We start from the raw sequence: 26831 nt of genomic DNA on the forward strand, positions 1-26831 counted from the left end.
ATTTATATCAGTACACATTGTGTAGATCAACATCATATACTCTATACATGCATTTCTAATGTTTTCTTAAAAAAAAATCTATCTATATAGATATTAAATTGCATCTTTCAGAAGGCAATTTTCTTTCTCTTTTATACTTCAGTCCTTGGCTGTAATGTTCTGCTACTTTGACCTTGATCTAATCATGAATAACTATGCTACTTAATTACAATAAAAAGCCTACATTGCACCCTAGATGGTAGATACACATTTTTTCCTCATCTCTGGTCACCTGCCAGTCCTCAAAATTATAGCAGTGGGAAGAAATGCAAATGAAGTCCATGCTTGACAGCTAAACATAATTGAATGCATGATCCATATTTGAAGAGTTACCTTAAAATAAAAAAGGCAGCATATATAAAAATCATTTAAGGTCACTTATGGATTTGAATTACATTTCTGAAGAACTTCCAATTTCATTATCTTACTGGAAGGTACAAAGTACATTATCTTTTATTTTGACTAAGGAGATAAAAAACTTTGCAGATATTAGTGTAGAGATTGGCATTCTGCAAAGGCTTGGACAACATAACGATAAATCAAACAACACTCATAGGGAAAAACATTTGATTCAAACAAAAAACCCCTATTCTGCTAGTTTTGATGATGGCCAAGATAGACATAATCTACAAATTTATGTTATTCCACTTAGTAGAATTAAACTAGTTAGATGATAAACTACAGACTAAGTCCAGCTCAGGGGTGGATACTAATCAATCCTTTTACCTTCTCAGATTGTAAAACCTGCAGTGAGCCCCAGTGAGGCAGCCAGCCACAATTCTCTCCATGACAAGGCAGCTAATTTGATTCTAGTCTTTGCAGCCCTCAGTTGCATATTACCATGACATTTTTGGGGCATTGTGGAGGGGATGCATTTCTTTGGCTCTGTTTTGAATAAACCTCTCTAGTGATGTCTTTACTATGATATTCCCAGGCACTTGATTTATGCATTGATTCCCTCACTGCTAATATATTGTTGCTTAGACTATTTATAACAAAAAGACTGAAATAACAACTTGCTTTCAGTTTCTGTGTTCTATTGGAAAAAGAATAGCAAGGTTTGGGCACATACAGCTTTATACAGGTCACCTAGGCTCCATTGACATTTCTGTCCTTGGTCATGGGGAGGGATGCCATCAAAGGATTCTGAAGAGCTCAGGTACCAACTAATGAGGCCACAGAAGTGTAGGAACTTCTTCTGTTTTAAACTATCCCCACAGTCTGCAACAGGAACTATTTAGAGTTAGTCAGTATTTCTAGTTATTTTCAAATGTGTAAAAACCCATGGTGTTGCATAAGCAAGCACGCTGAAGTAACAATAAGCATCAGACATTCTGCAAGATAAAGGCATTATATAACAACTTTGCTACTAGTGCATATTCCTGTTTAGCTGACTAACCACACTGCTTGGCTGCCAAGGTGAGACTTCAGGCAAAGCAATGGAGCACACTTAAGGGAGAAAACACAAGTGTTCTTGGTGCCTTAGCACAGGCGTAAACTCTGCTTCAACTGACCAAAACCACATTGGGCATAGGTTGAACCAAACATGGCAAGATAAAGTCCACCAGCAGCATGCATATGGTACCTCTTCCTGAACAGGCAAATGCTTTGACATGTGTTTTGACGTGACAGAAAACATACATAAGTTTAGCAGAGACTGCTTTCCACTTTTTCAGCCTGTGCAGAATCTCCAGGTCTTATCTTTACAGAGGATGGATGTTGTCTCTTACACACAGACCTTGTAGAGCTAAAACCCAAGTATCTCCAACCAAACAGGGCAGTGTTGTGGAAGAACTCATTTTAGATATGCAAGTTGATCTCTTCTGTGAAAATAATCTGTAAAGATATTTCCAAGGTACAGTTGCCTCTTACCTGTTTTGGGTTTGTAAATCATTTCACCACGCACCATGTGAATTGTGATCATAGCCATAAGCACGGACACAAATGGGATAAGAAAACCAAGGTTCCTGGCCACAGACTGCTGGATATAAGAAATGCTGACAAAGACAACTGCTGAATTTAGGTTAATAAGCCAATAAAACCTAGTACACACAGACAAGAGAGAGAAGAGTGGAGAGGCTGAATGATATAAGGCCTTTACAGAAGATTAACACATTACATTAAAGGCATAGTAAGTATAGTAAGCATGGAGAGCATCAGTACCATGCACACATTGACACAGCAATTAACATCAAATTTCACTTGGAAGTCTCAGCTCCAAGAGGTATATGATTAAAGTAACTGTACTAAGGCAGTAGAACTGAACAAACTATCAATCAAGTACTGGAAATATTCTTGTGGATCAGAGTAATTAAATACATCAACATTTACCATTTACACATTTAATATCTGATAACATGTTTTGTGTATGCAATGTCATCAAATCACATACTTTAAGCTTAAGAGAAAAATGTCTTAATGCCACCATCCCTTGTTTAAGAAATATTCAAATTCGATTTCTCAGAAGGGATAGCTTTTCCATTAGTTGCAAGGCTCAGCTTGAATTTTTGCTGGTTTCTGGAAATATCTTGATAAGGAGGTTCCCTAGCATAATTTTCTCTGAGACTGACTTTGGCAGTAGAGGTACTTCCCAAGTAAGTGCTGAGCCCCATCTATGCACAGAAGATATTAAAATGAAAATTGCATACTCTTGGAAGCAGATGGCATACCACTAGTTATAGGCCCACTACAGTTTGGAACCCCTGACAATAGCACAATAAATATGCTTGAATGAATTATAAGGACAGCAAAAAGCAACCCCCAAAAATAAAAAGTGCCAAAACAATGCATTTCCCTGATAGGCTGCAAAAGGATAAGTTCTTATTTTCTTTATCCTAGCAAATGTCTTTATATCTGCATGGTTAGGAGTATATTGTCACCACACTTTTTTCCTTGAATTCTGACTCCTACATAACACATTAAATCATGAGTTCTTCTAAAATTCAGCCTTTTCAAGTAGTTAACTGCACAGCTATTTATTAAAGTGAAACTTAAGTGAAACAAAATGTACTGCTTATTCTTCTATTGCATAGCCCTCTTCTCACAACATGACTGACCAATTTTTACTCTACCATTCATAATTGCAAGTGCTTCAGCTATAACCCCTCTAAGTTCTTTTAAATTCTGAGGTGCTCCCCTTATACTGTTCTTCAGGCCACTTGTGTTGTCTTTTTGCTTTCAGCGGAGCTTTAACCAAGGTTTCCCTTAAAACATAACTCTCACACAAAACACCAGCTTGAGGCTACAGAGCAGACTCAATGAATATTCAGCATCTCAGAGTAGATTGATCAGATTTAGGGAGGACCTGCTTTGTTTGAGTCATAGTTTCCAAAATTATTAACTGTCAGGGATCAGTATGATACATCATTTGAAGAGTCAGAGTCAGTCATTCAGCAATTTTTGCCTCAGATTTGACTCTGGCTTGCAGAATTAGCCTTTGAAATTTTAAGTTATGAATTTTACTTTGACTAAACTTTCAAGTTCCAAGTTGGCTTTAGAGAAAACACCTGTATTTTAACCAAAGAAGAGGAATCCATAATGGAGTAGTACTACCTCAATATATCATAGATTGCATTTTGTAAGCAACAGAAAGAGGAGATTCCTTCACCTTTGCTGGGACCTTAGCAAAATGGTTTCATTTATAGGTGAAACATACATTCATACATAATTATACAGCTTAATACGTATTGCTTGAGGAAGCAAAGCTTGCTTTCTTGTCTGGTGCCACTTCTGTCTCATATATGCTATTTGGACTTGAGAATTTATGTTTCCTAATTAATCTAGAATTACCTTCTCAACAACAAAAGAAAAATCTTAACATGTTGTAGAAAACCAGTTACCCCTCAACAATCCAACTCCCAAGCTTTCCAGCTTGATCCCTCCTCAACTCCAAATGAGCGGGTAGGGCAGCAGCGAGGTATCGGTCTACCATTGCAGCTCACCGCATCTGCAATCACAGCAAAATGTGTTGAGTTGAAAATCCTAAGAGGTGGATTGCAAGTCTCTCTTGACACCTAGGAGACTTCCTCAGCCCCATTTCATTCATTTAACATGACTTCTAGGTGGCCTGCCATAATTGCCAAGACAAACCATAGTCATATTGCAAGTTACAGTATTGAAGTGCTGTACTCCTTCCACTTGTTCCAACACTGTCCATTACCTCACATGTAGCTAGTGCCAAGAAAGCAAAACCTTCATCATGTCAGAAGCACAGACCTTGGTAATGCTACTCAGGTCTGCACAGTTACAAAAACAACACTCTCTCACCCTGCTAAGGGATGGGAAATGACCACAGGGCTGTGCAGCAGTAGGCAAGGGAATGTGCTTACGCAGCTTGCATCACAGGACCCAAGGCAAGTGGCAGAAGAAAAATGACATACTCCACCCGGGCAAACCCAGTGCTGCCAAGAGCCATGCAACAGCAGCTCTCCTGGAACCATCACAGACATGCACAGCAGCGAGCTCTCCTGCTTCACGCATTTCTCCGACGTCACACCAAAACATGTCCGAAGTTCCAAACCAATTACGGTTTCTTTTAAGTAATTTACGTTTTCAGGAGATGATGCTCATCAGAACCACGGATTTTTCCCCTCCACTGAAAGCAGTCTCTAGGCACTTTGGAATTATGTTATTCCATGATGATGGTATAGTTGGATGGATTTTGTACATACACATGTTGACCCCTGTTCTACTAAAGCTTTTAAAAAGATATGAGTTACACAACTGGGTCAGCTAGAACTTGTGTAGAAGTTTTGAAACAATTCCTAACTGACAATTTTAAGTTAGAAGTTTCAGTGGCTGTTTTCCAAACTTTGTGAAGAAGTGTGCCGGAGCTACCTGAAGTCCTGACACTTCATGACTTTATGACTGTTTCAGTGGAAGTAGGAACCTCCGAAGAAAAACCCTGAGTACAGGAGAGTGCTTTTGGTTTTCGTGACTGTATAGCAAAGTACTGTAAGATTGAAATGCAGAGCTCCTGTCGTCTAGTAGAAATGAGAAGAAAAAAACCCACGTGTTCTAGCAATCCCTATGGACCAAACAAGAGATAAACTAACCTCAATGCACACATCAGAATTTTGGGATTTGCTCATATCACACAAACAGAAACACATCTTGCTAGCTCTCATATACCACAGCTATCTAATATTGCAATATTTGGACTTGCATTACATAAATGGTCTCAGAGACCCCAGCAGGGCATAGCTGAATTAGTTAAATGCATCAAACTGAATATCATGTCCAACTTTGCAGGGAACAGCTTGTTCCTGTAGCTTCAGTGCTCTGAGGTCTCTTCACAATGAGAGCCAAACACCAACTTGGGAGGTTCATTTCAAGAATGCAGTCCAGATACAAACCTAAATGTTATTGTGACATGCCCATAAAAATCTAATAATCTTATAACATTTTACAGAAATGTATTAATTGTGATAACTTTATAGAAGTAACATCTATGTGACTTCTTATTTAAAAGTATTGTTTATGTTTATACAGTACTCAGAAAGGTTTTACTTAATGTAACAATTGAGATGAACCTGCTGAATGAAACAATCCTGAGGTCAAGTAAAATATATGAAAACATCCTAAAATTGACCTTTTGTCCCTTTTTGGAATAATTTTGCAGACTCAATAGATTTTCTGTCACTTGAGATATTATTTGATTTTATTTTTTAGGCATGCCTAGCTCTCACATTTTAAGTTTTGATTTATCCAAACTCAGACCCAGATATTCCATGTATGGAGCATTATCCAAGCTATATATTTTTCTGTACTACAGCTTTCTAGGAAGTAATTTTTTTCAGAATCGCTATGGAGTTCTCTGCAAAGACAAGGTGGGGGGAAAAACACCCAAAGGGGTAGAAAAACATTTTAAAAAGTCAATGTAAAGTGTGTCCAGGATAACAGCAGAAACTGATCTGCAGTGTATGGAATGAAAAATTATGGAGGGAAGGGAGGGAAATACTATTGGTCCCATGTTCTCTGCTTTTTTTTTTTTTTACAGCAGATCAGTAACACAAGACACAACATTGCTAACTCTCATCCCTAGTCTGGATTGTACCCTTTGCTCTCATTCTCTGCTCCCATAGACAGAATTTACTTCTCCTGCTGCATAACCTTAACCTTAGAAAAGCAGAAGTCCTTGGTGAAATATAGTCCAACAGAATCCAAGTCCCTTCACTTAGCATTGGTATATTCTGTTTATTTAAAAGGTCAGACTCATAGTTCATACTAGGGATTAAAACCAGGCCCTAGATGTGCAAAGCAATCTTCGAGGTTTGAATTAGACAACAGGTAATGACACGGTCTTTTAACCCAATAATTCTGATTGTTTAAATCGAACTTGGCTAAGAACACAAGACTCTCACTCACCAAGAGTATGCAACCATCTCATTTTATATTATTTTAAAATTCAGTCCTGTGACAAGCACCTACCAAGAGAAAATTATTATATTCTGAGAGGTTTTAATGAGATTAAGAATCCTAAGAATTTTTTAAATCTTGAGATTGCAATCAAATAGCCCCTCCTTGGATGCCACTGCAAAAATTATTAAATTTTTTTTAATCGCACATGTGCCTTTCTTAATGTTTCCGAAGTCCCAAGAACTGACCCATTTGGATTCCCCCCAAGGAACTTTTTATTCGTATTATGTCTCCTTTGTAATCAACACTGAGAAATGTCACTTTGATTAAACACAATTCTGAATGGCTAAGACCACAGTACAATAAATTCTCCAGAGCTATCTTTCAGAACAACTGATTGCTCTCCAGTCTTAATCCCCCAGAGTCTTATTTAATCAAAATGATGTTGCTAATTAAGGATTAAAACTCAGAACAGAGTAAAAAGGATATTTTTTTTTTTTTCCTACTCTCCTATGGGCAGGTCAAGGAGGTAGAATCTGCTCTAAGGAACTAAGCAGTCTCATCCACCTTTGCTAAACCTGCCTTATTCATTGAAGTTTGGATTTAATTCAAAACTCTTTGATAGTAACATAATTGGAGGAAAAAAGAATAGCCAGGAAAGCCATTCCCAAAGGAAGATCTGATTCACTAAGATCTTAATTGATTCTTCAGCATTGCATTGTCAATATGCAAATGTGCTCAGTTTTGATTTTAATAACTGTGCATGTACAGGGAAAAAAAGAGAAAAGGGGTAGTTTAGGACTTATTTCACCCTGCCTCAAAGCAGGAATCTGGAGGTTCCCACTATGACTTCTTTGATCCTTACTCCACAGTTTAACCAGAAGGTACAGGTGAATGTATATAGCACTCTGTATAGTGCTACAGAAGTGGTAAATAAAGGCAAACATATCCTCAAAAATGACCCCTCTGACACAGAGAGACAGACAAATAGTTAATATGAAAAAAATCTGAATTTTAAGAACCATTTTAAGAGCAATTTCTCCTAAAGTTTTTAAACTTTAAAATATTCAAACTGATACACAAATGTCAAGTGGTTTATCTGATGCCAAAACTTCACAGCAACAGAGATGAAACAATACAGCAGATCCCTACCACTGAGCTTAGCAGTTAGAGACTACTAGCAATACCTACTTCCAACTGCTGCCTGTCATTGCTAAATATTTACTCTGATGTAAATTCTAATATATCATTGAATTTTGCCATTCTTAGTTAGGGAGTAACAACAAAATATCCTAAAGGGATAGCCATGTTAAAGGTAGAAAACCAAATGGAATATGTTGTTCTAATAGCAACTAGGCTATCAAGTCTGTGGGTATCTGGACAAATCAGTTCATCCTAATTCTGACTGAAGATTTATGTAGGAGGCCAAAATAGATGATCACTTACAGTTCCTAGCAAAAGGAAAAATTTAGGAAAAGTTTTTACAGAAATTCTTGGAAACTCTTCCAAAATCTAAATGTTTTGCAGTTAAAACCAAAACATGAAACCCACCATCAGTAGAATCTGCTTTGTAAGTCAGCAGTGAATTTCAAAGCAATGCTCTACCATCCCCAACAGATATTTAGCTGACATTAAGTTACCAACCAGTTGAAAAAAGAAAGAAGTTCCTTCGGTCCACAGTCCTCAAGGTTGTATGCACTTAATGGACAAACTATAGCTCTTACGCCTCCTATTCCCAGACTAGCTGTGAGTAGTGCAAAGTAGAATACTATTTTCTGCTCCCTTTTGGTTAGCGTGTGAAGAATATGTCGTCTGCCAATGTAAATATCTTCAAAGGGGAATGCCACAACAGGTAACAGGGCTGTGCCTGGAATTGGAAAGAAAGTTGTCATCTGAAATGGATTAGAATCAGACTGATGAATAAGACACATATTTTTAAGCAGTTATATTGAAAAGACAGATAAAAAAAAAAATCAAAGATACACAACAGAGGAGTGCAAAGAGGGAGAGTCTTAATTCTGTAGAGAGGCAGAACCTTTCAGGATGTCACTATATATAGTAAGGCAAGACCACTAAGGGCCTCCTAAGCAATCTTCCTCTGAAATTCTTGTAAGGATTCAGGTTGTTCAATCAACTGAAGAGCTCACTCTGGAAACACAGCTCCTCTCACTGGCCTTCCCCATTGCCTGTGCATAGAGGGCAGTAGCTCTCCACTTGCCAGAGGGCACCAGTTAAAACACGTAACTTCACCTGATGAACCACCGATCAACAGAAAACAAACAAAACACCCATGGTGGAGTGTAGCCTTTTTTGCATCTTCTTTAAACCCCGGAATTGTAATGACAATCATAATTTAACAAATAAATTCTCAAAACTTTTGTGGAAAATTTTCTTTTTTTCTGCTGCAGCTTCATAGAAAATACATGCTTTTCAGAAATTTTACCTATAGAAGCACTGCCATGAAATGCTTTTACCACCTCTAGTCTGCAAAGCAAGTCTTTTAGATTTAATCAGCTACAGATTTTCCAAGTTGTAATTGGAGACTAAACTCAAAATATATTGATGTGCCAACACCACCACCATTAGCCATGACTAAGGCTACAACTGTGCATCAAACCCTAATACGTCAGGTATGTTTAATACCCTATCTCAAAAAAAAAAAAAAAAGTTGTGGTTAAAACAATACCCGAATACATCAAATTCTGTTTGGGTCCCCAGTCTTCTACTTTAAGATCTGCATTGAAAGGACAAGCAGCAGAAGGAGATTCCAAACGAGAAACCCATTGGAGAAACAGTGGAATATAATAGCAATCATTTTTCCAGGCTGCTTGCACAATGGTTTTGCAATCAGCTCTAGAACATTTCAGGAATGACTTTGATTTTTTTCCTTACTTTGTTACATACCTAAATAACAACATGGCTGGCTATTGCAGAAATCAGACATGCTTATGCTCAACAACTGGTCCAAGTAAAGTAAGGTATTTCTATCAGGTTGGTTTAAGTTGACAGAATAACTACCAGCTGTGAGATGCACTAATTGCTACAGAACAGTCATACTTAGTTTGAACAGTGTTTTTATGTAAAAGATCTCCAGAATAACACGTGGGGAAGATTCAGAATCTGCTAGCAGAAAGCAGGCTCTCAATACAGGTATTAGGATACAGCCTCTCTGCCTAAGACAAAGTTTGTTTATACTGGTATATGCTTAAATACATCTTTCTCTCTTCTCCAAAGACAACAGTCATATATCTTTACATATAATAAAATCTTACTACCGACAGTTGGGAAACAGTTTCCAAACTCAAACTATCTCTCCGACTAAAACCTCGCATTTGTCCCAAACACTAATAACCTTAGATTCTTGTTAAAGGGACCAATTTTAAGAGTTGAGCATCTGTGTTCTGAATAGCTAAGCCACTTTCGAGGAGCCAAGTTTACACACCAACTATCCACAAGATGCACACGCAAATGTTCCTTAGTCTTGTTCAAAGCACTCCCTCACAAAAGGACATAGTGCACTGCATAGTACGGCAGTGCATTTTGTAGAGAAGAAACTAAGTAATTACCTGTTAAAGACAGTGGCCACAACGTTGGAGAAAATTATTAGATTTCAAACACAATACTCAATAATACATTTCTGCAACAGAATTACTAAAACATGAAATAGCCACCAGGTTGTCACCTACCTAGGAAGTGTAGAAACATGCAGATGCACACAAGTTTGATCCTCCCCACAAGGCATTCGGCAAGCCAGCCAACCAGTACTGGTGTCAACATAGAGGTGCCTACAAAGCACATATTGACAATAGCTGCCTGGTAGTTGCGATAGCCAAGTTTGACAGTGCAGAAGAGGATCATGTTGCAGACAATGCCAAAGAACGTGAATCGCTCACACAGCTCCACCAGCAGCACACAAATAGCCTCTTGGAGCTTCTTCTCAGATCGAGACAGGTTTCCAGCATAGTTGCTTCTCCCAGGTAACGGTCTTTGCTCCTTGTCAGCCATGTGGTTCAAAAGTTGCTTCTTTTGCATATCTCTTCTGTCTGCACCAGGCATGCTTGTCTTTTTTGAATACGACTGAGTAGAGCAGCTTAAGTTACTGGTATACTTCTGTTCTCCTCCACTGTAATGAGCAAACTGGTAAGACTCTCACTTTGAATTCCACACTTCACTACTAAAGTTTCTTAGGGCACCTGTCACTTTTGTGACATTACATAGCGGATCAAAGAATATTTAAAAAAAAAAAAAAAAATCAAAGACCTATATCATCATTTCAATTTAGCAACACTAAGGAATTCAATGTGTTTATTTAATTAGTCCATTTGGGGGTGAACAAGACATTTCCCCAGAATTATATTACCTATTAAATTATGTGAAACCAATTCAGTATGTGCAACTCTATCTGTATATTAAAGATAAAAGTTTAAGTACACAGGAAAGCCAACATTTTCAGTGGAATTCAAATAATAGATCAAGAAAATAATTAGGTTAAAATAATCTCATACTTTAATTAGGCAACAAGTGAAAAACTGCAAGTAGAGATAAAGAGAAGGATTTTTTTTTAAGGTTAACAATATCTAATCATTGTTATATTTCTTGTTATTTTTGGTTGAAATGCAGATAAAGTTAATTATGAAAATAAGTAACACTACTACATTTAAGTTAGAAAAGCAAATTTTAAAAGAAAGTCAGTTGAATGTATTAGCAAAGGAAAGAAAGCATTCCAAAAGCAACCTAAACCAGAACCATTTCTCTAGCCAGATATTGTGCCATAGCTACAATGCATCATAAAGGGCAGGGGCACAGATGATGTGTTCTCTCATATCAACCAAAACCAATCACCAGCTTGAAAAGAAATTAGGAAGAGCCAAGCTTATAGTGCTTTATAATACTCCTGCTACCTTATCCACAGAGAAGTCTGCAGATTTCCCAGATTAGTTTCTCCATTTTGTGGAGCTCATTAAGATCACTAACACCTGTTCAAAATACTCCCAACTAAGAATGAGAAGCATTCTGCATTTATTTTGCACAAATGCAAATGCATACACATGTTACAAGGCAGTGGTAAATCAGGCCTGCTTCTCTAAATAGAGTTCTCAACGCCTATGATGGCATTTTTTGAGACATAGGCTCTGTTGTTTGTTTCCATCTGTCCATATAACTACTCAAATTTTACCTCTTCAGATCTATTTAGTATATGAGAACTCCTACATCCCAAAACAGATGCACAATAGTATATAACCAGTATGGATAAAGATAGATTCCAAGATTACCACCCCCCACCCCCCCAAAACTAACTAACAAAAAATCTGTGAATGTTGCTGTCAAGTTTTGGTTTGCTTCCCTGGATTGTTTCTAAAGCAACTGTGATTCACGCACAACGCCTAGAAGCTCTGAAGCTTAAATTTAAGTAGCAATAGATTGCTCCCTAAAATAATTCTAAAATACTGGGTTTTTTTAATCTAGTACAAGTCTAAAGCGAGAATTCAGACACCAAAGAACTTATAGTTTTCAGAGATGTCCAGTTAGGGATGAAAACTGTTGTGACCTGTAGCATGCCGAAAACTATTTGTCTTCTGATCTGTAATAGCTAAAATGGTCCTCATTTGGATGAGCTAACCAGAGAAATCCAAACTAGAAATCACTCGTAACTCAGCTCAGTTTCTCCATCAAAGCCTAATGAAGCCAATCCCAAATCAAAACATGAGATGATAGTTTTTAACTAAAAGGCACATATATCTTCTGTTGCATGAAGCTACTCTTATCTAACAGTTCGCAAAGAAAATTACCTTTTTTTTTTTTTTTTTAAGGAAATATGACCATGACCCTATTTTACAATCAGATAGAAAACTTCAGAATAAATACACTCTTGCTCCTATAAACATTTCAATATAAAATAGTCTCTTTTCCTACAAATTATTTTTCTTAAGAGTGCAAATTTTACCTGTTTTCATGGGTGCTAGCAATTCAAAGTGAATCATGTAATGGGAACGGGCAGAGACAGCAGGGTTACTAGCTAGGATGGCTGGATCTTAGTCCTCATGTGGTTTCATTTACCCTAATTTTGGGTTACAAGCTAGGGAAAAGAAATAATTGACTGAACCTTATAAATGCCATAGAAAGGAGGAGGTGAGTGATTTTCATTGTTACTTTTGAATTGCCTTTACTTGTGACTAATATGGGTGTGGTGATTATGATAGTCACAGATCACAATCAGCACATGAGTTAACACGCTCAATGCTAAGAGAATATACAACTTCATCTAACATTATGATCTTTATTGATTTTTTTTTTAATCACTTCTGCAGAAATTATATCTAATTACTTGACATGGTTTTAGTTGAATTCTAGTTGAATCATCTGGCATTCACTTGGCTTATTCTTAATACACAAGATAGTAGGACTGCATAATGCCTAATGAAAAACCCTATTATTTGTGTTAACATATATATTTTATTATAAGCCTGCTTTATTGAAATTGAAGAGGTAGAACTTCAGTATCCAGCACAACAATTCCTCTGGCTAAAAGACAGTAGTGGCTCTAGACCTCTGTTTATGTTCTAGAAGGGTCACTCTACTGTTTTAGCAAATTTAATTCAGCTTTACTCTTACTCTTTTAAAAAAATATGTGAGAAGTGTTACCCTTCATCATAGCAGCACCTGTGGTTCCCAGTAAATATATGGGCAGGGAGCATAATTGACATGGACAGATTGACAGTGCAACACAACAATTTTGACACTGTAAATAAAAAATTACATGGGTCAAATCTTTCTAGTTAGTACCAGGATTCCCATTATCTTGCATGGGTTGAGAAGCTAGCTCAATGACCACTGACCTCAGGACTACAATTTCAAAAATGTTACAAAGGAAAAGCAAAAGCAAGTAGGCTGGGGGTGCGCAAGAATTTGGGAGAGGACACAGCCAGGACAGCTGACCGCAACTGACCAAAAGGATATTCACGCCATATGATGTCATGCTCAGCATATAAAGCTGGGGGAAGAAGAAAAAAGGGTGGGGATTTTGGAGTGATGGCGTTTGTCTTCCCAAGTAACCGTTGCATGTGACAGAGCCTTGCTCTCTTGGAGATGGCTGAACACCTGCCTGCTGATGAATTCCTTGGTTTGCTTTGCTTATATGCGCGGCTTTTGCTTTACCTATTAAACTGTCTTTATCTCAACCCAGCAGTTTTCTTACTTTTACCCTTCCAATTCTCTCCCCCATCCCACCGGGGGCAGAATGAGTGAGCAGCTGTGTGGTGCTTAGTTGCCAGGTGGGGTTAAACTACGACACAGAATCACCATTTTAATTTACTTCTCTTATGCGTATGAGAAATCCCTGCAGGGTGTCCTTCAGCAAGGGTAGCTAACCAGCGCTTTCTGCAGGTATTGCTCATGCCTGCTTTCGTCTAGGGCAATGTGTGGCCTCAGAGAAAGTGTCAGGCACTCTGATATTACATTTATCCTTCTCCCTTTTTTCTTTTCCGTGCAGTTACATGTATAGTAGAGGAAAAATCAACAAATGCAAATTACAAGTCTTTTGAGGCATAAAAACCAGGTGCTCGAAGCCATGGTCTTATACAGGTTGGAGATGACCTGCCACTTGTGAATGTGCTTCACAGGACTTCAAAATGGCTGGGAGGACAGAGTTTAGTTGTAGAAGGGGTAAAGCAAGGCTTCATATTCAAAAAAATAGATTTAACTTCCAGTAAGAACTAACTTTGTCTTTTTCTGTCACCTTTTTTTGTTCTTTTTTTATCTTTAGGTGTCACTTCAGACAATGTCTTACTTCCTGTGTCCTATATGCTATTTCATGGGGGAATAATGGAACTTCTTCTGTTTAACAACCATTTTGGCAACTTCTGCACTGCCTATCTCTGCAGTATCAGAGTATTCTGGCTGCTGTACAGATAGCCTTGAATCAGAACTGGGATAGAATACGACGGTGCTTCTTCGGGAGTTCACAGCATTTGAAACCTGTATCTGATGCTTCTGAAGAACCTCATCAGCATCAGTAAAAATGCTGACTAATATTTGTCTGACTACGTACCAGAAGAACAAATAGAATCATAGAATCATAGAATCATTTAGGTTGGAAAAGACCTTTAAGATCATCCAGTCCAACCACTAACCTAATACTACCAAGTCCACCACTAAACCAATTAAGGGTAGAGTAGTAATTTCATGTTTTCTGGCTTGGTGGCTGGATTATTTTTTAATGAAAGTAAAAACTAGGAATCATTAAGGTCAGAAAGGATCTCTAAGATCATCAGTCCAACCACCAACCCAACACCACCATGCCCACTAAACCATAGAATCATAGAATGCTTTGGGTTGGAAGGGACCGTTAGGGGTCATCTAGCCCAACCCCCCTGCAGTGAGCAGGGACAGATTTAACTACATCAGGTTGCTCAGAGCCCCGTCCAACATGACCTTGAATGCTTCCAGGGATGGCACCTCCACTACCTCTCTGGGCAACCTGTTCAAGTGCTTCACCACCCTCATTGCAAAAGATTTCTTCCTTATGTCTAGTCTAAATCTATTCTTCTTCAGCATAAATCCATTATTCCTTGTCCTGTCACAACAGGCCTTGCTAAAAAGATTGCCCCCTTGCTTTCTATAGGCCCCCTTTAAATACTGGAATGTCGCAATAAGGTCTCCCTGCAGCCTTCTCTTCTCCAGGCTGAACAACCCCAACTCTCTCAGCCTGGCCTCGTAGGAGAGGTGCTCCAGCCCTCGGATCATTTTTGTGGCCCTCTTCTGGACCCGGTCCAACAGGTCCATGTCCTTCTTGTGCTGAGGGCTCCAGAGCTGGACGCAGTACTCCAGATGAGGTCTTACCAGAGCAGAGTAGAGGGGCAGAATCACCTCCTTCGACCTGCTGGCCACGCTTCTTTTGACGCAGCCCAGGATATGGTTGGCTTTCTGGGCTGCAAGCGCACATTGCCGGCTCATGTCCAGCTTTTCATCCACCAGTACCCCCAAGTCCTTCTCTGCAGGGCTGCTCTCAATTCCTTCATCCCCCAGCCTGTATTGATATCGGGGCTTGCCCCATCCCAGGTGCAGGACCTTGCACTTGGCCTTGTTGAACCTCATGAGGTTCACACAGGCCCACCTCTCCAGCTTGTCCAAAAGTGCCATGTCTACCCGTTTTTTGAACACTTCCAGGGATGGTGACTCCACCACCTCTCTGGGCAGCCTGTTCCAATGCTTGACCACTCTTTCCATGAAGAAATTTTTCCTAATATCCAATCTAAACCTCCCCTGACACAGCTTGAGCACATTTCCTCTTGCCCTATCACTTGTTACTTGGGAGGAGAGACCAACACCCACCTCACTACAACCTCCTTTCAGGTAGTTGTAGAGAGCGATAAGGTCTCCCCTCAGCCTCCTCTTCTCCAGGCTAAACAACCCCAGTTCCCTCAGCCGCTCCTCATAAGGCCTGTGCTCCAGACCCTTCACCAGCTTCGCTGCCCTTCTCTGGACACGCTCCAGCACCTCAATGTCCTTCTTGTATTGAGGGGCCCAAAACTGGACACAGTATTCCAGGTGCAGCCTCACCAGTGCCAAGTACAGGGGGACAATCACCTCCTTGCTCCTGCTGGCCACACGATTCCTGACACAAGCCAGGATGCTGTTGGCCTTCTTGGCCACCTGGGCACACTGCTGGCTCATGTTCAGCCGGCTGTCAACCAATACACACAAAACAGAAGTGTTCTGTAAATAATGTAAAAGGTCAATCAAGAAACTGAAATGTAGTCATCAGGAGGTTGAGAAAGCTTATTTGTGAAATCTGTAGGATTAGCAAATCTACTCAAATAAAATTGCTTTATATTTTATAAAGATCTATTAAATGTTATAAAAGTACACTTTGGAGGGTGAAAAATACCATCCATAAAATAACCAGTTATTAAGATTACTGATTATATGAGAAATTCTCTGTGAAGTTCTGGGACTATGGTACCACATCATGTTTGAATAATTTTATTCTCCCTTTGGTAAGCATTCTTGCAAAACTTTCCACTCTTTAGCCAGATGTAGCCAGGAACATCAGCCCAGTTCTGTCTTGCTGCAGGATAGAAGTAATGCCTGTCTTGTTCCATGGCAGCTTTGTCTGTGAAAGTGCAAGACCAGGGTGAGACTTTTAATTTAGGGCAAAGCTGTATTTTAAGAAGTATATTTGTTTATTTTTCCTTGTGTAGTCATAATTAAAAATTATGTGGGAAAGCCATTTTCTTCCTCATTCTGCCAAAAGGTAACATACCAAGAATCAAATCCCTCTCTTAAGAATGCCCAGGAGGTCCCTGTGGAGAGTGTAGACAGGATGTCTTCTGCAAAAAGCTTTCTTTTCTCTGCTTGTCCTATGAAAAACTGTTGTAGCCATTTCTCCCCAAATCCTGCTTTTCCCCCAGTGTAATTTTTTCCTCTCTCTTTCTCCTATTCAAGCAGGGAGTGTGGCTAAAGCACAGAACTGACAGGAAGCAAAACTTCCATAGCTTTTTCCACAGTACGTAAGCAAGTGCAAGTGCAAGAAAGTACGAGACATGGACATATCGGAGCGAGTCCAGTGAAGGGCCATGAAGATGTTGAGGGAACTGAAGCATCTCACATATGAGAGGCTGAGAGAGCTGGGACTGTTCAGCCTGGAGAACAGAAGGCACAGGGGGGACCTTATTAATACATATAAATACCTGAAAGGAGGGTGCAAAGAGCATGGAGCCAGGCTCTTTTCAGTGGTGCCCAGTTATAGGACAAGAGGCAATGGGCACAAACTGTAACACAGGAAACTCAATTTAAACACACATAAAAACTTCTGTGGTCATCAAACACCAGAAGAGGTTGTCCAGAGAGGTTTTTGGAGTCTCCATCCTTAGAGATATTCAAAACCCAACGGGACACAGTGCTGAGCAATCTGCTATAGGTGACTGCTTTGAGCAGGTGGGTGAGACTAGACAGTTGCCAGAGGTGCCTTCCAACCTCAACCATTCTGTGATTCTGAGCAGCGACATTAAATACTGTGCTAAAGCAGAATCTTAGCAAGAAGATGATAGAGGAAAAAAAACTAGTTTCTTGCCCAGTTGCTGGGTATGCCATCTATGAATAAGAAAGGTTTGTTAATTTACTTTTATGATTTTTTTTTCAGCAAGATGGTTTTAAAATTGCTGATCCTCAAACCTTTGCTATAAATGAGAATTATTTTGGCATGATTACCCTGTTCCTTCAAACTGCACATTTTACTTTGGGGATTTTGTTCAAACATATATTATTATCTATGCTAAGCAGTTTTTCATATGTTCTAAGGCTCTTGTGTTATTGCACCTCGTTGACATTTTTATAATTCAGGAGTAATTGAATTGCAATTATTTTTCATGATGCATGGTATGGTTTTATATCATGTTGTTGGCAGATATTCTTTATGATGTTGTTTGGTCTAATGGGAAAATTAGAAGTAGCTCTATCATATAGAAAGATGGCTTTTTTGTGTCATGTTATAGTTTGTAGATGGCACTCAGGATATTTTCTTTTGACATATAGATTTTTAGGTACAGACTGAAATGAGATTCTAAAGCAGGGTCCACATTTGAGACAATATTATCTGTACATCCAAGATGATTTCAACTATTCTCCCATAGTGACAGGTCATTTATATTCTAGTCCATTTAGTAGACTGGTTATTCTAAAACACATATATAAGTACTATGTGATGGCAGAGTTTCTGCTCTAAATTCATCCCTGATCCAATGTAACTGGTTTCAGAGAAGCCATGAAAAGATGTCAACATCTTTTTTAGAAGCAAATATTAATCAGAACAGGGGATGGACAGTAGATCTCCCACTTCACTGAAGAGCTTTCCAACCACTGCAGTGCCCAGATAGTCTCTTAATCTCTCCTGCTGGGGCTGTAGCACATTGCATAAAGCTTTATGAACTGTAGGAAAGCTGACCTTGTAACCTGGAGATTAGGGCTGCCCTTCTGGAATTTGGGGAGAGGCAAATTCAAGGCTGTATGTCAATGAATAGTTAATTATGTCTACAACATAGATAGTCCTTCAGAGACAGGAGTGAGAACACACTGTCTGAGAAAAGCACAGTTTGGCACATTGGATGTAGGAGAATGGTAGAAAATGAGAGCTGAATGCCAGAGCAGGTAGAGCATCCTTTTACAAAGGGAAAAGAAATACCTGAAAGTTTTCAGTTTTGCCCACAAAATAGTATTTGAATCTCACAAATTTTCATGGTATGGGTCAATGGTCATATGAAACCCAGATCGTCTGTCCATATGAAATTCTCATAAACAGATGATTGCATAAAAGTTGATAACAGAAAGTTTCAGATAGCCATCTTGAAACCTTTTTTATTTCCCTCATCTGTTCACACACATTTCAGCCTTGTAAACCGGTACAGGAAAGAATGTAACATAACTTTATTTATTCAGCTGCAAACTTGAATGTCCACAAGCTGAAAACTGTGTGAGTTACTACAGACCCTGTCTACAGTACCTCATGTGGCTTGGTTGAGGGAGAAACTGGCAGAACAGAAAATGCTTCTCCTTGTAATGGCCAATATTTTCTTATTAAAATTGTTTTTTAATGAAGTTGTCAGTCTTTATGAAAGGTGTCAGCATTGCCAGCAGGTCAAGGGAGGTGATCCTTCCACTCTGCTCGGCACCGATGAGGGCATGTCTGGAGTACTGGGTACAATGTCCTCCATTGTCAGCAATTTGCCTAAAATGAATGAAACTGGAGTTGCACTCCTAATCTGGGGATACAGTACAACTGTTTCAAAATTAGCTCTTATTCTTGCAGTAAAGTAAAAGAGAGGTTGAAATTTTGTACCAAGCATGATCCAAACAGATTTTTTTTTGCTAAGGGTTTCAGGATACATCTTCTAGATGTGGATCTGAACTGAAACCATGAGTCTGAACAGGTCTGGGCAAGTTTGGATCCCGATGTGATCTCACAGGTGCAGGCACCTCTTTAAGCTTTCCCTTGCATTTGACATTTAGTGTAGAAGCCACATGCTGCTTCTAAAGTGAGAAGCCACATGCTGCTGCTTTTTTTCTCTGGCACACAACTATGTCAGGGCTTCTATGTCACCTGTACTTAACTATTGTAATGACCTTTGACTGATGTCCCAGCACAACGAATTAGCAAACTACAAGTAGTACAAAATGCTACTGCTAGGATCTAATCCAGTATAAGGAAGGGTAAATACGTAGCTGCAGTTGTACTTTTAATTATGGAAATAAGAAACCAAAGGTCTCTTAGGATACTACAGACAATACAATCCAGGCTGAGCTCTTACTTTATCTTCTCCGTTCTTTTGAAACCTTTGTGAAGAAAAATGAGCCTGAATAAGTATTCTAGATCTAAAACCCCCGGGAATGAGTCTCATCCCTAATTTGAAATAGGCAGGTCATTAGGAGTTTCTCTCTTGCTGAGGAGGATTGTATCATGTTACTTCCACCTGTTTAGATGTAGACGTATATGCATCCTAATAATCATCCTTCTTTTTGCTTGTCTTCTCCTCGTATGGCATAATGAGACCATACAAGTGACTAAAGGCCACCCTCATCATATGGCTGTTTGAAGCATATTGGTCTGCAGACCTACACATTTTTGTTCCAGTCAGGTCTTCTGAATTCTGATTTTCAAACACAGATGACAAACGCTCAATATTTTAGTAATAATTCTCGGGAATTCCATGCACAGCTTCAGAAAGCACAGTCTGTGTGCAGCAGCAGGTCACATAAATGGTTTTATTTAGTTTCCAAGGAAGTCAGCCAGTGCTTGGGATAGCACCCCATATTCAGTCAGTGGCATGGGCCACCAACTCTCCATCTTCTCTTCCTTGTTCCTTTTCCCAGTACGCTTGTACCAGAGTTTGAGAAAGGGGCTGCACAGAGGCTTAGCTCTCACCATGTCTGCCTCTAGGATTTTTACAGCCTCCACGTTAGTCCACTAGCACACAGGAACCTTAGCAAAAGGCAGAATCCTTGGTCCAAATATGAGTCTCAATGTGAGAAAGGTTTGTCTTATCAGATGTGCTCAGCACCTCCAGTCTTCACATCAATCCGCAAAAGCTACAGCTGCCTGGTGCCCATAGAAAGGCACGGGATGTACTCAGACACCAATCTTCTGGCACAGATGCCTCCAGATTTCAACACAACCCAACTCGTCAGCTGATTGCTTATGAGTTTCACTAATGCTGTACTAAAATGCTGTCACTGAATCCATCTAGTACTTTTTTCCTATGGTCCTTCAAAGAGATGCAATGGAGAGGTTGAGTACAATGTACACAGGCAAAAAGAGAGAGAAACCTTGGATTCACTCATTTTATTTCTGGCTTTCATTAGTTAGCTGGAGTAAAACACAGTTTTAAACCACTGTACAGCTTATAATAAAGCACCCTGAGTTGTCTTTTAATATGATAAAGCATCATGTATGCTACTGATTTATTACTAGAGACAAGACAGATTAGTGTCGGTTACATGTTATAAGTGATTTAGCTATAATTTCAAACAAAGCACACTTTTTTAATTAAAGCAGTTCAGTTCCCTGTTTTAAAACCATCAATACATAGAAAAAGAAGGACACCAGATACCAAGTTAGTAGAGAGTGAAAATAGTACGTTGCGATAAAAAGTAAAAAAATTTAAGGGCATGGCTAAGGAATTGTTACTGCAGAAGCATGATTTTAAAGGCCTGCTGACACTCTCAGTAGAGGGTTCTCAGCTCTGACAAGGTGCTTTTGAAAATCAATGGACATTATGAGACTCAGAGTATGTTCAATGGCTTGCACTGATGACGTGTGAGAGTAAGGAAATATATTTTGTTAATGTGTGTGTGCAGCATCTATATTTAATTCCTCTGGATGTCTTGCCGTTGAACATGGCAGGTAAAATAAAACCCCGATAATTAACTTCAACCTAAAGATAGTGGATTAACTTTTTCAACTTCAGTTACTATTTAACCTGACTGATTTTGACTGAAACAGATTAAAGGCGGCTCACATAATCCTTTCTGCTGATGGAATTGGTGGGTGCTGTGATGTCTGTCCCAGGGTAGTGATGACTTCAGCTGCAAAGGTTTATGAAGGGAAGGTTTGCCCATGCCTCAAATGCTGAGATCAATACATCATGGATCTTTATATCAGGCTGTACTTCCAGGCCTCTGCTATTTGATGACTTGAATACACTTTTTCCTGACTACTTATGGCAGTTTAAAGACATCACTGAATTTCCAAAAGTATAGAATAGCTACTCCCACCTAAATTCCAGTCTATGCGATCTGAATTTGTATTTGGGAATGTTGTTTTCAATTCCTGCTTAAAAAATATACTACAACCATCAATGGCTGTTACACCCGCTATTCAGCACTCACACAGAATGCTTGTCATGTTCAATACAAGAACCACCTGCAATATCTGTCTGTGCAGTCGTCAAAGCATGGAAGCAGTTTAAGAGAATGAAAACCAGAATAATTATTATTAACTTTGTTTATATTCGATACATCTTTAAGATTAGGAGTTGTTGGTTTTTGAACACTGGACTTTAAATTTCACTTTTAATTGCTGGTGTGAATTTCAGGATAGAAACACAATTGCTTACACAGATTACACAGTATTTAAAAATAATCCTCCCCTATTTTGAGACATGCAATATACTACATCTTGAAAAATTCATTTTTTCAGAGAGGTGCGCTTGAATGTGCAATTCCAAAACAATACAATCAGACCAAATAGCTTTATCAAAGATAGCAATTCAAAGCTTTTAGTGCAAATGCATCACAAATGCTTACACTTAGAAATTCTCTTTGTGAGATTGTGTTTACAGACGCTGCCACAATAGGTAAAAGAACAAAAATATCTTTGATGATTTAGCAGAGAAAAGGGTAGTACTGAAAAAGAGATTAGAAAGAGTGGGATGCAAGACACTATTGAAAAATAATTGATACTGTTACAGGAAGAAAGGCTAAACTCAAAAAGACAGACAGAGAGGGAATAATAATGAAATAAATTTGGAATTAGGTACTCACATTTTACAATTAGGTATATAAGCGTTTGTACATCAGTAAAGTTTTGTCACATTCATACTACACATTGACCTAAAACCACATTTGAGTTTCTCAGCTTTTCTCCCTATTGCTTTCTCCTTGACAGACTTTTTGAAGATCTTAGATATGAAATATCTTAGCGAGACATACATCAAGTAATTATATTTGTGGCAGAAGAGATGACGATGGAGGAATGCAAACCAGCTTTTGGTTATCACACCAGGATCTGACAGGAAAAGAAAAGCAGAGGGACACCCTAATTTCCTCACCCAGTTCCTCTGGCTGAATTGGAATGGTGAAGGAGAAGCCTAGGTGCCAAGCGATGCACAAGGGGACCACATGGGCTACACTGTTTAACAATGATATAGCTGTATCGCCAAAATGCTTGCCTTTCTCCATGTGTAACAGTGCGCATCAATTTTGAAGGGAAGACCTCAGGTTATAACAGAAAAAAGTCTGGAAGTGGCCCAAGAAATCAGTCTGCACACGCATAAAAGGAACCGATACCTCAGCATCTTGCAAACAGACATTTAGTAAAGATTTTATTTAGTTTTTACTACCACGTTATCTATCTGTTATTCACAATTCCCTTCAGTCCTCTTTCCCAATCAAAACACCACAAACATACTTGAGAGAACAGTAAGACAAGTACTTTAAAAATAGTAAGTGTTAAACTTCAGATGACCTGTGCAAATCTGTTCAGTCTTTTTTTTTTTTTCTCCTGGATTGTGAATAGTCTTTAATTAAAGAAACCAAATTTGTTAATAATCTCAAAGCACGAGGTGGATTTACTCTGGGGATAATTGCCATGAAATCAGAGTTTCTCTAAAACTCAGCTTTACTTTTTGCAGAGTATGGAAAGCGTGGAGTGGATGAAGTAGAGGGGTAGGGCTATGGACTACTACTAACCCCAATTGTTAAGCTAAGGAAATCAGGTTGGCTTCCACCTTTTCCTTCCGGTCTCCACCTTTTTTCTTTTGCTATAATTTCTGCCCCATCCTCTCCATTCCTCTGCCCTGCTGCTATTTTTACTTATCTCCAATTTAACCTGTCCTTTATTTACTTTTTTCTATCCCTGCAAACTCTTATTATTCCTCTGCAGAGCAGCAGGAACTGAGATTTCTGTATCATTATTCCTCTTCAGTCTGTTCACAGACACCTTTTTGTTATCACTACCTTTTTCTTCATTCTTCCTTTCCACAGTTCTGCTGCCTTTTCTTTGAGGGGAATGGAGAGGCAAAGAAAGATGTAAAAAACCAGAAGCTGGTGAGAATTTATTTTTCTTAGAATATGCCAGTTCTTTAAAAATCAAACAATTACAATACATGGGTCCAGATTAGCAAAAATCTGGCAGATTCATGCTTGTCAGGCCAGACTTGTGCAAGAATTGCCTGCCTTGCTGTCCACCACTCCCATGGCAGCCTGCTGGCTGGACTGCCTTCAAGTCAGGGGTGACAGATGCTCCAGAGCCTACATCTCTTTAATCATCTACCAGGGCCGCGATCCTCAGGCCAACAGCTGGACTTTGGAACAGCTGGAACACACTACCATGGGTGTTTCCATCAACAAGAATTTAAAAGTGCTGAGGTCTTCTTCCAAAGCTGACACAAACACAATTTTGAAATACTGACTAACTCTATGAAGTTGATTTTTTTTTTTTAACCCTCTCCACACTGCAGGCTGGATGGAGGCTAGCTGGGACAGTTGGGAAATAGAGTTTTCCTTCTCCATGTTCCAATGCCCAGAGCCCCAGCAGCTTCTGATGGCCAGAAACACTAAAACCAGCAAAAATGTATGTAGTTGCTGTCTGCAGTCTGGTGCATGCTTAGGAGCAAGGAGGGGATAGAGTATGCTCTGTGCAAAGGGAATCTTCTGAAGATGCCAGTGCTACAAATCCAGCAATTCTTCCAGGGCATACAAAACTGAGATTGCAGAGGAATATACAGTTACTAAATACAGCCAGATATTTAGCTTATTTGGCAAGTGTTTCAAGGGATGAAGAAAGCACCTTTGATTCCAGTGGCTTTCCATAATTTCAAGTTAACATTTCATGGAAGACTTGCAATGAGTTTATGTCTCCCAGATTATCATACCTCACTACATCAAAATAAACACTGAATTCAGATTGGTTCTTACATTTACTTATGGCTGATAGAGCACATAAGTTGGTCTGGCTACTTCCAAGAGAAAAGATTCATGCTTCCAGCTGAAAAAAATGGCACGGAGTTGTTTAATATGATTGCAACTAACTGTTAATATTCAGGCAACTGACGGAAGAAAAAATAGCATAGTTATACAGTCCCACTGCAGTGATGTTAACGTTTGTAAGATAATCTCCCAACACAGTGCTTGCAGTTCATGTTTGTTCGCGTACTTCAGAGGAATGTTTTCTAATCATCCAAAGAAGTTTACGGTGTTGTGTTGAGTTGACACCAGTTGAAATGAGGTCAGCAAGCAAGAGATCCATCATGAAAACAGCTGTATAGCACTTGTGTGTGCTGTGCAAGTGGCCGCTGCTTCCAGTTTGGTGATGAAATTATGATACGTATTTTTCACAGTGAAAGATTTCAGCAGTCACACAAGCATGCTTTCATGGAGTTGTAAAGTTCTGAGCAGATCTAAGCTTGAATATTAAGCTTTAAAACTTCTTTCTTCTCATAGTCCATACTGTGTTTCACCTCTGGATTTTGCAGGTACCCCTCAGTAGTTCTGGCAGAGTTTGCCCTTCTCTGTGAGAGAAAATGGAATTTATCAACCAAGAATAGGTAGGATTTCAAGTCTTTGGCACTGAATAAGGGAAAGAGTTAAGTTTCAGAAGATGCGTATGAAAGCAGCCATTAATATATTCACTATGATACATAGTAGTGTGTTTAAAATGCATCTTACCAGAGCACCAACTGTTTTTCAACAACTTATTTGTGAATTTTTAAGTGTGAATGCATATCCAGAGGCTCAACCTGATAGTCTTCAAGAGTCTCAATTTTCACAGGATGTCTCTAACTAGTCACTTCTGAAAACATTGTCTGTTGCTAATTAAGTCTGGCACGTTTCTGTCAGATAGGCAGGGAATGTTATTTGCCACACTAGAGATGGGTCATTTATGATACAGAGAATTTGTGGCCCCTTTGCAACTCAACAGCAGGACCAAATATAGAAATGAAGAATCCTAAATAAGATCAGAGGAGAGACTAAGATCCTAAATAATGACTGTACATATATAAGGATGAAATCAAAGCCATTACAAATTTAACATGGGAGGGAAAAAACCCAGCTTTTTCAAAATATCCAATAATGTAACAAACAGATCATGGGGCTTGATACATGGGGCACACCATTTAAAGCCCTTCTGTCACTGGTACTGAGCATTATGTTGATGTCTGCCTTGTTGGGAGAATACCTTCTGTCCTGAATCCACAGAATTTTTCCAGGTAGACATTCTCTAAATTGCTCTGCCTTGCAAAAAGGCAACCAATTTAAGTGAATCTGATTTTTCCAAGATCAGGCATTAAAATAAGCCTTACCCAGCTGTAATCCTTATCGGAAACCCTTGGCAAGAATTGTTTTTCGCTGCCTGTTTGAAATCAGAAAACAAATACTGTACTCCAAGTATCGCAAGATATTTAGCAATTTTTTACAATGGCACAGACTTCTATTCGGTTCTCAGGAGCATCTTTGTAACATGGTGACACTGTGACTTCCACTAGTTAGCAGACATAAAATGGTCTTATTCTGCACAAGAGTTGGATCCTGAGAAATTCTTCTGTGCTCAGTGGTAAGGCTGCTGATGCTACTGCCAGAAACCTTATATTTTCCTGCCTCAGTGAAGTGTTTTTGCCACACCCTTGTCATCGTTAATGATACTTAGTACAGCCCATAATGTGCTACCATTATCCTCGGCCACAGGAAAACGTGGTTTGTACCTGACGCTGCTCACAATCTTTCTGAGTTGGGCCTTATCTGCACTCAAGACCTCTCCCAGCGTAACATTTTGGTTGCCTTATTTCTTTTAGCTGTTACATAACATCAATAAAAAATTTCAGTGTGCAATGCAGTAGAAAAACCCCACAGATAGCTCCCCTCGCTATGCAGGGATGACTACATGACTGAATGCTGTTTTACAGGGCTATAACAACAACCAGTGGGTTGTATTACTCTAACTAAGGTGGTATATTTAAAGTGGCACAATTCTGGAACACAGACAAGGCCTTATTTACCACTTGAGGTATAACAGCTGCATAAAAAATTATATTCCATACATAAATCATCCCATGATGGTGGCAAAATACTGCATTTAGCATCTCTCTCTGCCAGTAAGAGACCAAACAAGGCTTCAGACACCTGCTAATGGAAAACAGAGAGGATGCTTATTTTTATTACCTTCAAAG

At 39.1% G+C, this 26831-nt stretch overlaps 1 protein-coding gene across 1 annotated transcript in view; it reads right to left on the reverse strand.

The window, feature by feature from the left end:
- Nucleotides 1-10452, reverse strand: part of SLC15A5 (solute carrier family 15 member 5) — a 35184-nt gene extending 24732 nt beyond the window's left edge. The window contains exons 1-3 of the mRNA XM_075727879.1: nucleotides 10083-10452; nucleotides 8041-8263; nucleotides 1912-2081 (exon numbers count right to left, since the gene is read on the reverse strand). Of these exons, the coding sequence (XP_075583994.1) occupies nucleotides 1912-2081; nucleotides 8041-8263; nucleotides 10083-10452 (763 nt within the window). The remainder of the gene's footprint in view (nucleotides 1-1911; nucleotides 2082-8040; nucleotides 8264-10082) is intronic.
- Nucleotides 10453-26831: the final 16379 nt, after the last annotated feature.

Source organism: Pelecanus crispus, chromosome 1 (genome assembly GCF_030463565.1).
Source record: "Pelecanus crispus isolate bPelCri1 chromosome 1, bPelCri1.pri, whole genome shotgun sequence".
Lineage (NCBI taxonomy): Eukaryota > Metazoa > Chordata > Aves > Pelecaniformes > Pelecanidae > Pelecanus > Pelecanus crispus.